This window comes from Chiloscyllium plagiosum, unplaced genomic scaffold (genome assembly GCF_037043375.1).
Source record: "Chiloscyllium plagiosum isolate Xiang-an unplaced genomic scaffold, Cpla_swu_hap1 HiC_scaffold_16, whole genome shotgun sequence".
Lineage (NCBI taxonomy): Eukaryota > Metazoa > Chordata > Chondrichthyes > Orectolobiformes > Hemiscylliidae > Chiloscyllium > Chiloscyllium plagiosum.
In genome coordinates, this window is record NW_028270154.1 from 43,305,959 (window position 1) to 43,320,259 (window position 14,301).

The window sequence follows — 14,301 nt, forward strand, 5'->3', positions numbered from 1 at the left end:
TACTGTCACATGTAGGAAAAGCAATTTTTTAAAAAATCTGTAAGCACACTGGAGATGCCAACAGTGCATTTCCATATGTGAAGTATATTGCTCCACAAGTGAAAAATCATGGGACTCTGTACACACCCTTGTGCCTCTCATGACACCAACAGCATGGATCAGATAGAAAATCATTCCACTAATTGCTTCAATTAAAGACTGAAGATCTTAAGCTGGAATGAGGAATGATCTGTCAGCCAAACCAGGATTTGTTTACGTCCATTATATGACCCAGTATGAACATTTCCATCTTCCACTTCAGAATATTTATCTTTATTCATAAACTGCAATATGAAAATTGTTGGTTCTGTCATCTTGTTAATGGATGATGCACCAGTGATTGAGTTGCTGAGTAGTCATGGCAATCAATTTCTAGCAAACAACATACCCAGAAAAGAGAGGAGCAGAAGCTGCCATTGTTCATTCCATACATGCTACAGTAACCATGTACCATGTCTTAAATGATTCTAACATTTTTATGAGTATTGATATATTGTACAATGTCAAATGCAAAGGCATTGCCTACTTTTATTTCAATATGATTCAGTTGTGAATGGGATTTATTTCACACATGATGCAGAATTACAAAGCTTGTAATTTACAGTATTTGATACCTACCACTTTTATTTATTCCCAATGATGGAGTTCATTAAGGTAACTGTCTTAATAGTGATTTAAAGAACTTAAAAAGAATTCTGCAATGTGCCAGCATAGTTCACATGTTGCAGACACATCTAGAATTAGAAACACACATTACAAGCTTAAGTACCCACGGCATTTTGGTTCTTCTGGGCCCCCTGCCATTTCTTTGATTTTTTTACTGACTTCCTGAGATGCAGGGCATTCATCTACTCCTTAACAAGGGCCCTAAAATGGGACATCCTGTTTCCCTGGAGACAGTGTAGCATTGGAGATGATTGTATAGAGATGGTTAAGTAGGCCTTACTTGGTTTGGGTGGTGGCAGCAGGGGTGTGCCATCTAACACCTTCAAAATCTGAGGTCAGCTTTACTGAATTGCAGAATCATACAATTAGCAACATTCTCCATCATGTTTACTGTTTTTTTTTGATGACATAAGCTAAGTGGGCATGTAAAATGCAGAAATGCTGACATCTAACAATCGCTTGCAAATTACATCCCTGACCATTTATTCTGCAATATCAATGTGATTGGTGCTGACCAGCATTATTGGATACGATTGAAATTGCAGGTTTTTCAGTTCTACTTAACATCCAATTTTATGCAATTATTTTAATACATGTAATGCTATACTTCATTGTGTTTATTATAAGCTGCAAAAGCTTTTTTTCCCCTTAACTTTGTGCACCTGCTAACTCACAACTTTTCAGGAACATTGAAGAAATGAAAATGCCACAGACAAGAACAGTTAAAACATTCTTACAGTCCCGATGTTCATATGGCAACCACTGATGCATGCTGTTGTTATATTCAAAGTTGTTATTCCACTGCCTGCATTGCTGTTCTCTAAAGTCTTCAAAATGCTCTGGACAGTCTTCTGTGTTACAAAGCTCATACTCATAGCTCTGTCCAGAGCACTCTCGCCCACCATTGGAAGGTCTAGGGGAGGAAAATGAGTAATTTGACAGTCAAGACATTTAAGGCTAGCTTACTGAGCTCTATCTGTAAAATATTACCTGCATCATCAAACTTTTAAGATAAATGATCACAGAATTATTTGTACAAATCACATTTTTATATATGCTACCTAAAGTGCACTGATGCACAAGTCATCCTCTTGTGGAAAATCAAAAGGCAAACATACTTTCAAGTTCCTGCAGTGTGATATACAATGGGATGTTCTACTTTGGTTAAATAGTCAATCACTTACTGGGTATGAGAGGCTATTATTGATTGGGAATATATTTTTAACCCAATCATAAAATCCAACTGATTTTTAAAAGTTTTTAAATTGCAAGGTCTGAATGAAAGCCTTTCAGTCCTTTCAAAACTAGGCAGTGCAATTGTTCCAAGCTTCAAGCTCTATTGACAAGTAATTGCCAGTTTAGTGTTTGAAAATTCGTTTTCGAGTTCAGAAGCAATGGGAATGCGAGTTTCAGGAAATCAGCAAAGTGAAAGGATATGGTAGATGAATGATATGATCAAGGAGGCAGGGAGGAGATAGCAATGACGTTTCGATGTGAAAGTCAAGTGAGAGAAATGATATTAGGGATGACTTTTTGTTGTATTTTATTGCTCTTTAACTAATCACCCCAAAGACTACTTGTGCCGAAGACCGGATGCCAGCTCATGGCCAAAACAGATCCATACATGTATCCCACCTGCCTGCCCCAGCTCATACAGCCAACCGAACAATAACTCCACATCCCACTGAGAAATGAGAATGCAGAAAATGTCTGACTAAAAAGAAACCCAGAAGAGATGGCAAAGAAAAGAAACTAATTCTGACGAAGGGTCATTTGACTCAAAATCTTAATTCTTTCTCCACAAAATCTTAATTTGTTTCTTTCTCCACAGATGCTGCTGAGTTTCTCCAGCACTTGCTGTTTCTATTTATTCCAGATCTTCACCAACTATAGTTATTTGTTTTGTTTAACTAATTAAGGTTCTATGATAAGGAAAAATAAATTCTTAAAGACAGAAGGAGGACTGGAAGAGTAAAGGGTCACAATCAGATTCTATACTAATAATGCAATTTTGTTCTGTCTGCATTATTCTGATTGGTTGGAGAGTTGAGCTGGTGTATAAGGCTGGTGTGTGAAGGCACAAGATGCATGCCTGCCATAGGATGGATTTGGTAGTGGCAGTGTGGATTGATAAAGGGAAAAGGAGGTGGAAAAGGTCCCTGTTAGGGATTGAAGATAGGAATGGGTGCAGCAGGGAAGACAGTATGGGAGTGGGACATGAATGCATGGGAAAAGGTATGGAAGGTGTCGAATGAGGAAGTGGGATGACACAGCAAAAAAGGATGGTTGTGAGCTGGGATGGAGATGATAAGACTTGCACAAAATGAATGGGATGGGCATGTCTTGAAAGGGGTGGCATGGGAAGGATGGTATGGATAAAAATAGAATGGAGAGGAGAGAATGGCATGGAAGAAATGAGATAGAGGGGATGGTGGAGAGGTGCCCTGGGAAAAATGAAATGATATAGGAGGGTTAGTATGACATTGAAGGGACAACATAGGAAGGAGGACTGATTTCGGAGGAACGACTTGGGAGGAAGGGTGACAATGTGGAATTTGTGAAGTATATTAATTTCACCACAAATATTTTGCAGGTCTCTACTGGTGCAAAGATCATAGAAAGATGTCAGATTGATACCATATACATTGAATGACTCTGAATAATGCCACACAAGATCCAATGATCTGTTCTGGATGTGCATTAAATTTCTTAAAAAAAAATCACTTCCTCCTAAATCCTTCCCTTCACTTCCAAATCTTGAAATACTTCTTTTACAATGCTAAACTCCAGTGTAAACCATCTCACAGTTGTTAAAATATATTAAAAGTATACATTCAGCATACAATCTCAATAAGACTCAATGCTGATATTCAGCCACGCCTGCACATTATGACTCAATTTTCATTTCCAGGTTGTTTGTAAGAGATGAGAGAAATCATAACTCCACAAATCTAATATTTAAATGTATCTGCCTGCACTTTTCGATTTTGGTGTGCAGTAGGAGATTTGAAGAGACCACTTGTTCAGTGGAGTGGTTAGTGGGTGGGAGACTGGGTAAAAAGTCTGTCTTGGGTCTTCAGCACTGTAGCCAAGACTAAAATAAAATGATCAAATATTCCTCCATTCCTCATCCCTCACATTTCCCTTAATCCCCCTCAACCCCACAGACTTCCCATGCACTATCAATTCCACTGGCACCACCTAAAGGCCTCTATCCATCCCCATAGCTCTCACCATCCGATCTCAATTCATCTATAAAAAAACTCACTGATTATCACCAGGTCCCATGCACACAGGACAAAAATAAAATTCTACATTGTGGTCTGCACATGATTAAGAAAAACACTGTCTTCAATGAAAAGACACATTTTAACAGGTCTGGTCTTGGCACACCTAGACAGTGCTCTCAGGTCATAATATTCCTCAAAGCCTAACAGGTCCTGACAGCTCTTGATAGGTGGACAGTTCCAAGAACTTTGTGCAACTTTTCGACGCACTCTTCTCCAGAGTTAACAATCCTAAAGGGCAGATGAGCCCTACCCAAGCCCCCAAAGATCTGTGATCCCCATCCTCAAAGAATTACCTGACCTCTGTTAAAAAAAGCCTGACCCACAACCCAAAGTGTTCTGGGATTATATCCACAGAGATAACTGAGCTCTCGAAAACGGTAGCCTGGCATTACAAAAGAATCGACTGAGGACAGACTAGCTTTGACTTGGCGTAATCTCCACACTCTGGGTTCCAGACATTAGGGAATGCAAAATCCATCTTAAGTGAAAGCAACTACTATTTAATTGTCCAGGTGCCTTATGAAATGAGCATGTGTAAACTATGAACCATCTGAAATCCTACCCCTGTGCAAACTGGATAAGCTGGATTTGAGTGAAATTTAGGATTCTTTATATGGTTCTAATCTGAGCCTGTATCTGTGCACTCAGTCTTAATGTGATTTTCCTGAGAACTCTTCAAGCTCTGACTGGCACCTTTAAGATAGCTAGAGTTCTTACCAATACACTTCATAACAGCACACCCTTCCAGTTCTTTTTGACACAATCTTTTCCAATGTTTATGCCATCTTGCACCTCTCATTGAATCCCATATCCTTCCAATAATTTCTAAATCTGCACTTACACAAAGCAGTCTGTGCCTCAAATCTTAGGAAAAGACCTAGGTGATAACCTTGGGTTGTCAGTAATACACTGGTATTACAGCCTTGAATGGGTTCCTCTCCCTGACCAAAGTGCCATATCTGCCAAAAGAAAATGTAGTCTTTATAGGATTCATTACAGATACCACACCAAGATATGGCTACAGCCTGTGACTAGTCTCCTGTCTGTTGCATTCCAACCAAAAGAACAATTGATGGAAGGATGAGCCAGGCAGAAATCAGAGAAGATGTAAAAAGGAGACCACCCAAAGAAAACAGCAACAGAGAAGCTGAAGAAAAGGTGAATGAAAGAGCAGTAAAACAAGAACAACTGAGATAAGTGTAGGGAGGGACTAGAGGAGTGATTACAATTTCAGCATATTCAATGAGCTAAGTTTATAAATTGAATCTTTTGCTCAAGTTTCTGCACAACTTATCTATACATTGCTACATTAAGTCTTGCTAAGAAGAGGGCAATTGAGTAGCATTTTAGAATATATTTCAAGAAAGAAAATTATATATATTTATATATTTCAGAGCAGGAACACAGCTGGAAATGCTTTCACCACAAACAAAGCATAAACATTTTCACTCAAAACATTCACATGTGAGTAACCTGATTTTAAAAGATCTTAAATAAACAAAACATTTTTAAAAGCCTTATTGTCAGTTACTCATTTTTTCAAAAGTTAAGAGCTCTTATAAGATGCAATGTCCATGTACCTAAAGAACAGCAGCTTAACTAATTAAAGACCTGCAAGTGGACACATTTAGCTGAAATTCGAAGTGTAAGTTAATTGGATCGAGGGCCTGGATAGGATGGGGAGGGGTGAAGGAGCCCTTCACAACATGGTGTTATTTAAATTAGCACAAAAATTGCATTAACTCAATTTGTGCTGAATCTATTATGAATTAGAATTTGCACTGATTTGGAAGTCTGTGTGTGAATTAAGCGAGATAAGCTACATGGAAACTCCAAGCCACTATATTCTTGATTTATCGTGACCCAAACAAAGAAGATAATTAATTTATTTTATAATAAGAACAGGCTCAGTTCATAGTCCATTCTCCTGCTCCTTGGATGCTGCCTGACCTGCTGCACTTTTCCAGCAACACATTTTTCAGCTTTGGACTCAGTTCACAGCTAATTTTATTCTGTTCAAAGTTTGTGCGAAGATTTGTAGCTCGGGTGCTCGTTGCTGTGGTTCTGTTCGCCGAGCTGGAAGTTTTTGTTGCAAACGTTTCATCCCCTGGCTAGGCGACATCATCAGTGCTTGGGAGCCTCCTGCGAAGGAGGCTCCCAAGCACTGATGATGTCGCCTAGCCAGGGGACGAAACGTTTGCAACCAAAACTTCCAGCTCGGCGAACAGAACCACAGCAACGAGCACCCGAGCTACAAATCTTCGCACAAACTTTGAACACTTACGGGTGAGAGACGCTGAGACAAGCCAGGAAATGGGAATCCTGCGCTAACCGACTAAACGCCACATACGAACAACTCCGGTTCCTACACGAATGCCGAATTCGCAGGAGGCTCCCAAGCACTGATGATGTCGCCTAGCCAGGGGACGAAACGTTTGCAACAAAAACTTCCAGCTCGGTGAACAGAATCACAGCAATTTTATTCTGTTTTCAGATTCTGCCTTTTGCTTTGTGCTCTTTTCTTACTGAAGGACATCAAAATTCTATGATTAAATCAAATGATTTTAACAGTAAAGAAACACATTCTTTGATTTTATTCACTGCAGCATAATCTAAAGTTTATGCAAGACCAGATTATTTTACATTATAGCAAGATTTTGATTTTACAGTAACAATATAACTGTCAGTGCTCACCATTTTTACTCCTTTGTACCTCACTGCGACTTTTAGATTCTGCATGTTCTCAATTAAATATGGAATTCAGAACCTGCTGTCAGCCTCACAATGCCAGGGACCCAGGTTAGATTCCAGCCTCAGGTGACTGTCTGTGTACAGTTTACACATTCTCCCCGTGTCTGCGTGGGTTTCCTCCATGTGATCCGGTTTCCTCCCACAGTCCAAAGATGTGCAGGTTAGGTGAATTGGCCATGCTAAATTGTCCATAGTGTTCAGGGATATGTAGGTTAGGTGCATTAGTCTGTGGTAAATGTAGAGTAGTAGGGGAATGGGTCTGGGTGGGTTACTCTTTGTTGGGCTGAAGTGCCTGTTTCCACACTGTAGGGATTCTATGATTCACTTCGATGCGGCGTCGGGTATGCCGTTGAAGCCTCCACAATATGCAAGTAATTATAAATCTAATGACTGAACTTGCCCTTTTATTCTAAGAAAGCAGTGTTAAAAAACATGTAAAGTTATAAATTCTAGCTTAGTTTTGTCAATGGTGAATAATTTTGTAACTACCTTTGAAGACTCTCTCCGACCCTGCAAAACTAATTTTAAATTGGTTAATTTCCTGATGAAAAATCCAAGCTAATTTTCTGTAGTCTTATGCTGGACTTCTTATTTATTTCTTCTTTTTCTCCCCATGAGAATTTGTATTGAAGAATATGTACCAAGGTATCTTGGTATTTAAAGTGGTGCCATAAGTGGCAATTGTAGACCTTTTACACTACTTATGGTATGCTGGACTTTATTGCTCAGTGCATTGAGTACAGCAGTTGGGAAGTCATGTCGCGGCTGTAAAGGAAATTGGTTAGGCCACTATTGGAATACTCTGTGCAATTTTGGTCTCCCTGCTGTAGGAAGGATGTTGTGAAGCTTGCAAGGGTTCAGAAAAGATTTACAAGGATGTTTCCAGGGTTGGAAGGTTTAAGCTATAAGGAGAGGCTGAATAGCCTGGAGTGTCGGAGGCTGAGGGGTGACCTTATAGAGGTTTATAAAATCATGAGGGGAATGGATGCAGTAACAGTTCCCTGGAGTGGGGGAATCCGGAACGAGAGGGCTTGGTATAAAGTGAGAGGGGAATGATTTAGAAGAGATGTAAGGGGCAACGTTTTCACGCAGCAGGTGACGTATCTATGGAATGAGCTGCCAGAGGAAGTTGTGGAGGCTGGCACAACTACAACATTTAAAAGGCATCTGGATGGTATATGAATAGGACGGGTTTAGAAGGATATGGGCCAAGTGCTGGCGAATGGGACTAGATTTATTTAGGATTTCTGGTCGACATGTATGAATTGGACCACATATACATCTCTATGATTCTATGATTTTATGTGAGTACATGTGACAATAAAACTAATTCTAATTTCAATTACAACTTTTTTGGCCTAATCAATTATTTCACTCCTTATAAAATTAATAAAATGTAAAGGAAAATATGTGCTTTTGCTTTCTAGCCTGTTTGCTGTGTGTGTATTATACTGTGATTGGCTGTTTATCCTTCTTGATGATGCTAAAGTTAGGAAAGATGAAATCAGTGCCACAGAAATAGCTAGGTTTTTATGGGCAGCTTCCTTCATGGTCAAAGGCAAATGTTATCACTTTGTTGCCAACTGCAAAAATCAGGGCAAATTAATGAATCATTGAGTAGTTTTACTCTGTAGACTGGAAATAGTATCACAAATCATGTAAGATAACTAAAACAAAATTCAGTTATCTATTTCATGTAACAATTTCTATTGCAAGTAGTTTTTGAGCTGGATCAAAAAATGGCATTGGTGACTTCTACACAGAGGAGAAGTAGGTTTTATTGTAAATCAATAATTTCAATTTTGCATCAATCACACTCAATGATAAAATGTAACTAATCATTTATATCAAAACCTACTTACAATGGGTTATCACACTGGCGTGTCCGGAAACGTACACCAGTTCCACAAGTTCGAGAGCAAGATCCAAACTTGCTCCATGTCCCCCAGTTTCCATCGTGTCTTAATATGTCAGGAGTCAGCCAGATGCAGTGCCCTTTAAAGCAATGCTAGAAAGCAAAATGAAATTACACAACTTAGCCATAACTTTTCATTTCCTCCCTTCAGAATATCACATTTTTAAATGAACTCGACACCCTGGATGTGTACAACAACAATATCTGCTGCTAGCAAAAAATAAAGAGGTCAATAGTAATAACAAAGTGAAACTATAACATACTACATAAACTCAAAGTGCTTAGTAGAAAAAAAATTAACAGTAAACAGGAGTCATTTTAAGTAATTTCACCTCAGGGTTCAGATATTAATTACAAACTTGAAGGTTTGCTATCACTCACAGACTCGAGCATGTTCGTGTCATGAAATTACTTTCCTGCTCTCAGCATAATCTCACTGGATTATGTTAAGTGATGAAGATCATAGAAATCTGTTCTGACATTGCATTCTTGAGTTAAGATGCGTCATTCTTACTGCATTACACAGCAATGAAATTGCCCATATCTACTGTAAAAACTGAAAGAAATAGTGCTAATGAGTTGTTTGAACATTGGCCGCAGCTATTCCCTGTTTCTTGTTATCTTGTCACTTGTTATGATCATGTATTCATCACACTCAGTTTGAATTCAAAGTTACATTTTCCAAACAGAGTATCTGAAATAACTCCTTAGGAATTGCAAAATGTCTGCTACTGTCTGAGAAAACTAAATAGGACCATATATAAAAGAAAAACATAGAGCTAGGTTAATACGACTGGATATATGACTTTACCTTGCCAGGAGTACACATTGTCCCATCCAGTGGAGGACCTTTTTTGGTTTTGCAGAAGTATGGATTGTCAGGATGACTACACCACAGCTGCTTGCAGGGATCAAAGGTACGAAACTGAAACCACAAATGGAAGAGTGCTTAGGATGCTAATACATTTCTGCTAAATGTTGCTACATAATATAAAATTGCACATTAAAAAAAATTGAAGATGGTTTCATGACTTTTATAATGTACTTAACTATGAGTGATAATTTTTCTTTGGTAATCTAAGGATGCAAACTTCCATGCGCATTTTTTCTGAAAGTAAAAGACGGTATAATATTGCAAAAGACATTGACTGAAGGATTTTCATGTAACAGAAATAAAAATCTGCACAATTTTTAGATATTTAACATATACATTCAGGATAATGTCATGGTGGATTTACTCAGCAGATCATTCAAAACTTGCTAAATTATAGTCCTTAATTTATATTCTAGCTATCATCAAATGCGCTGTAACAATTGTCACTAATTGCAAGTTCATAGAGGAATTTAAATACTGCTTCAACAGGAGTAAAAAATGGACAATCAAATCTTAACTTCTATCATCTAATTGTTATACCTGTTTTGTAGACCGATGTGTTTTTAAAAAAGGATTACACAGGGATCTAAAATGGCTGCAATGGTCACCTGATCAGACACTGAGGCAAGATTCATAATGCTCATGTTGAAAACTATCTACAAAAATTACAATTTTGATCCAAAGCCATCAATACCAAGTGACTGAGTTAATGTCAAATAGGCAGCACAGTGACTAGCACTGCTGCCTCACAGCACCAGGGACCCAGGTTCAATTCCTGAAGAAGGGCTCCTGCCCGAAATATCAATTTTCCTGCTCTTCGGATGCTGCCTGACCTGCTGTGCTTTTCCAGCACCACTCTAATCTTGGCCCGGGTTCAATGCCAACCTCTGGCGACTGTCTGTGTGGCGTTTGCACATTTTCCCCATGTCTGCGTGGGTTTCCTCCGGTGCTCTGGTTTCCTCCCACAATCCAAAGATGTGCAGGTTAGGTGACTTGGCCATGCTAACTTGCCCATAGTCTTCAGGGATGTGTAGGTTAGGTGCATTAGTCAAGGGTAAATATAGGATAATAGAGTCGAAGAATGGGTCTGAGTAGGTTACTCTTCGGAGGGATGGTGTGGATTTGGTGGGTCGAAAGGCCTGTTTCCACATTGCAGGGATTCTATGATTCAAATGTATATTCCCTGTTTTATTCACACTCATATCATAATTTAATATATTGGGAAAGGAATTGCTGGGCAGTTGGTTGGCTGCTTGGAAATATAATGAAGTTAGACTCATAAATACACCCTGAATTATATTTGGACAGCTACTTTTGAGAAATAGAATAGAGAAAAGTAACACTTCTATTTAAGAAGGGAGGGAGGCAGAAGACAAGGACACTCCCGGCCAATTAGCCTGCCCTTGGTCATTGATGAGATTTGAGTCCATTATTCAGGATGAAATTGGAGAATACTTGGAAAGGCCTGGTTAAAAATAGGGCTGAGTAACTGGGGCAAGGATAGGGGATTGGCTGACTGACAGAAGGCAAGATGAGAGCAGGTGACTACTGGAATGGACTGAGTGGAGAAGCATGACTAAGAGGAGATCGAGTCCCTGTAGGAAATCCAGTCCCAGCGTGGCTAAGCACTTCTGAAAACCTGTGATGTTTGACTTTTACCTTTATTTCTTTACTTTTCTACTTACTGTTAAGAATTACTGTAATGTTACAGCGCAGTACAGGCCCTGTGAAACCTGTGAAATTAATCTGATGCCCACCTAACCCACACCGTTCCATTATTATACATATGTATGTCCAATGCTCATTTAAATGCCCTTAACTTTGGCGAGTCTACTCGTGTTGCAGACAGGCCGTTCCATACCCCTACTACTCTGAGTAAAGAAACTACCCCTGATATCTATCCTAAATCTATCAACCCTCAATTTAAAGCTATGTCCCCTCGTATTAACCTTCACCATCAGAGGAAAAAAGGCTCTCACTGTCCACCCTATCTAACCCGCTGATTATTTCATACGTCTCGATTGAGTCACTTCCCAAACTTCTTCTCTCCAATGAAACTAGTCTCAGTTCCATCAGCTTTTCCTCATAAGACCTTCCTTCCATATCAGGCAGCATCCTAGTAAATCTCCTCTGAAGCCTGTACAAAGTTTCTACAGCCTTCCTACAATGCAGTGACCAGAACTGTAAGCAATATTCCAGGAGTGGCCTTACCAGTGTCTTGTACAGCTGCAGCATGACCTCGTGGCTCCGAAATTCAATCGCCCTACCAATAAACATCAACACACTATATGCCTTCTTAACAACCATATCAACCTGGGTGGTAACTTTCAGGGATTTATGGACCTGAACACAGAGATCTCTCTATTCATCTACTCTGCCAAGAATTTGAACATTAGCCCAGTACTCTGCATTCCTGTTACTTCTTCTGATGTGAACTACCTCACACTTTTCCACATTAAACTCCATTTGCCATTTCTCAGCCCAGCTCTGCATGTTATCTATGTCCCTCTGTAACCCCCAACATCCTTTGGCACTATTCACAACTCTGCCTACCTTAGTGTCATCAGAAAATTTACTAACCCATCCTTCTACACCCAACATCCAGATCATTTATAAAAATGACAAACAGCACCAGCCCCAAAACAGATCTTTGCAGCACACCACAGGTAATGGAGCTCCAGGATGAACATTTCCCATCAACCATTACCCTCTGTCTTCTTTCAGCTAGCCAATTTCTGATCCAAACCGCTAAATCACCTTCAATCCCGAAACTCTGTATTTTGTGCAATAGCTTACCATGTCGAACCTTATCAAAATCCTTACTAAAGGCCACATAAACCACATCAACTGCTTTACCTTCATCCACCTGTTTTGTCACCTTCTCAAAGAACTCAATAAGGTTAGTTAGGCACAACCTACCTTCACAAAACCATGTTGACTATTCCTAATCAAATTATTACTTTCCAGATGATTATAAATCCTATCTCTTATAACCTTTTCCATCACCTTACCCACAAACAAAGTAAGGCTCCTAACTCCCCATCTTAAACAAAGGAACAACATTTGCTATCCTCCAATCTTCTGGCACTAATCCTATCAACAATGATGACATGAATATCAAAGTTAAAGGCTCGTTAACTTTGTTCTTTCTTTCTCCCTTGCTCTTATGATTCTGTACCTAAGATGGTGCCATTATGGTGACATTATTCACTTTCCACTGTACTTTTGCATGAGTACATGTGACAATAAAAAAAATCTAAATCTAAATCTAGTGGAGTTACACAGGCGTCTGCTTTGGTATTCTATTCATGTTATACATTAACATGAATAGACAAAGGTTTCTAGATATTAACATTTCTAGACAAAGGAACTGAGGGATTGTTGTTAGGTTTGCAGATGACACAAAGATAGGTGTATGGACAGATAGTGCTGAGAAAGTGGGGAGGCTGCTGAATGATTTGGACAGGCTTGGAGACTGGGCAGGGAAGGGGCAGATGAAATACAATGTAGGAAAGTGGGAGGTAATGCATTTTGATACAAAGAATAGAGGTAGAGACTATATTCTAAATGGGGAAAGGCTTCAGAAATCTCAAGCACAAAGGGACTTGGGAGCCCTAGTTCAAGATTCTCTTTAGGATAACATGCAGATTCAGGTGACAGTTAGGAAGGCAAATGCAATGTTAGCATCCATTTCAACAGTGCTAGAATACAAGAGTAAGGATGTACTATTGAGACTTATTAAGACACTGGTCAAAGTGCATTTAGAATATTATCATAGAATCCCACCAGTGCAGAAAACGGCCATTCAGCCCATCAAGTCTGCACCAACCCTCTGAAGAGCATCCCACCCTAATCCATCCTATTGGTGTAACCCCTAATTTACCAAGGTTAATCCACCTGACTTGCATATCCCTGAACACTGTGGGCAGTTCAGCATGGCCAATCCACCTAACCTGCACATCTTTGGACTGTAGGAGGAAACCGGAGCACCCGAAGGAAACCCACGTAGACACTGGGAGAATGTGCAAACTCCACATAGATGGTCACCCAAGGCTGGAATCAAACCTGGGCTCCTGGTGATGTGAGGCAGTGGTGCTTCCCCCAAGCAGACATGAACAGTTTTGGGCACTGTATAAGAACATAGGAATTAGAAACAGGACTAAGCAATTCAGCCCTTTGAGTCCTCTCCACCATTTAACATGATCATGGCTGATCTTATCCTGGTCTCAAATCTACTTTCCTGCCTGCAGCACATAGCCCTTTCACCCGCTTTTTATCAGAAACATATCTATTTCTTTATTGAACCTGTTGATTCATTCTACCTCCACTTCACTATGGGACACTGAATTCCACAGATTCCTCTGAGAGAGGTAGATTCTCCTCATCTCAGTGTTGAACCAATCTTCTCTCACTCTATGTCTATGACCTGTGGTTTGAGACTGTTCCACAAGGGGGAACAGCTGTTCAACATCCATCTTATCAAACCCCTTTAGCATTTTATATACATCAATCAGATACCCCCTCATTCTTCTCAACTCTAGTGAGTACGAGCCCAAGCTATTCAACCGCTCCTCGTAAGACAGCCCTTTCATCCCTTGAATCAACCTGGTGAACCTCCTAAGAATGGACATTCTGGCTCTTAGAGGGGCTCACGAGGAGGTTTACAAAAATGATCTTGTGGATGAGGGGCTTGTCATACGATGAATGGTTGAGGACTCTGGGTATATACTCAAGGGGGAATGAAGGAGAATTCGATTGAAACTTAT

At 39.7% G+C, this 14,301-nt stretch overlaps 1 protein-coding gene across 2 annotated transcripts in view; it reads right to left on the reverse strand.

The window, feature by feature from the left end:
* Positions 1 to 14,301, reverse strand: part of LOC122556645 (A disintegrin and metalloproteinase with thrombospondin motifs 2-like) — a 377,553-nt gene that overhangs the window by 34,643 nt on the left and 328,609 nt on the right. For both annotated transcript variants that reach the window (XM_087995344.1, XM_043703613.2), the window contains exons 10-12: positions 9,473 to 9,586; positions 8,609 to 8,754; positions 1,443 to 1,618 (exon numbers count right to left, since the gene is read on the reverse strand). In XM_087995344.1, the coding sequence (XP_087851470.1) occupies positions 1,443 to 1,618; positions 8,609 to 8,754; positions 9,473 to 9,586 (436 nt within the window). The remainder of the gene's footprint in view (positions 1 to 1,442; positions 1,619 to 8,608; positions 8,755 to 9,472; positions 9,587 to 14,301) is intronic.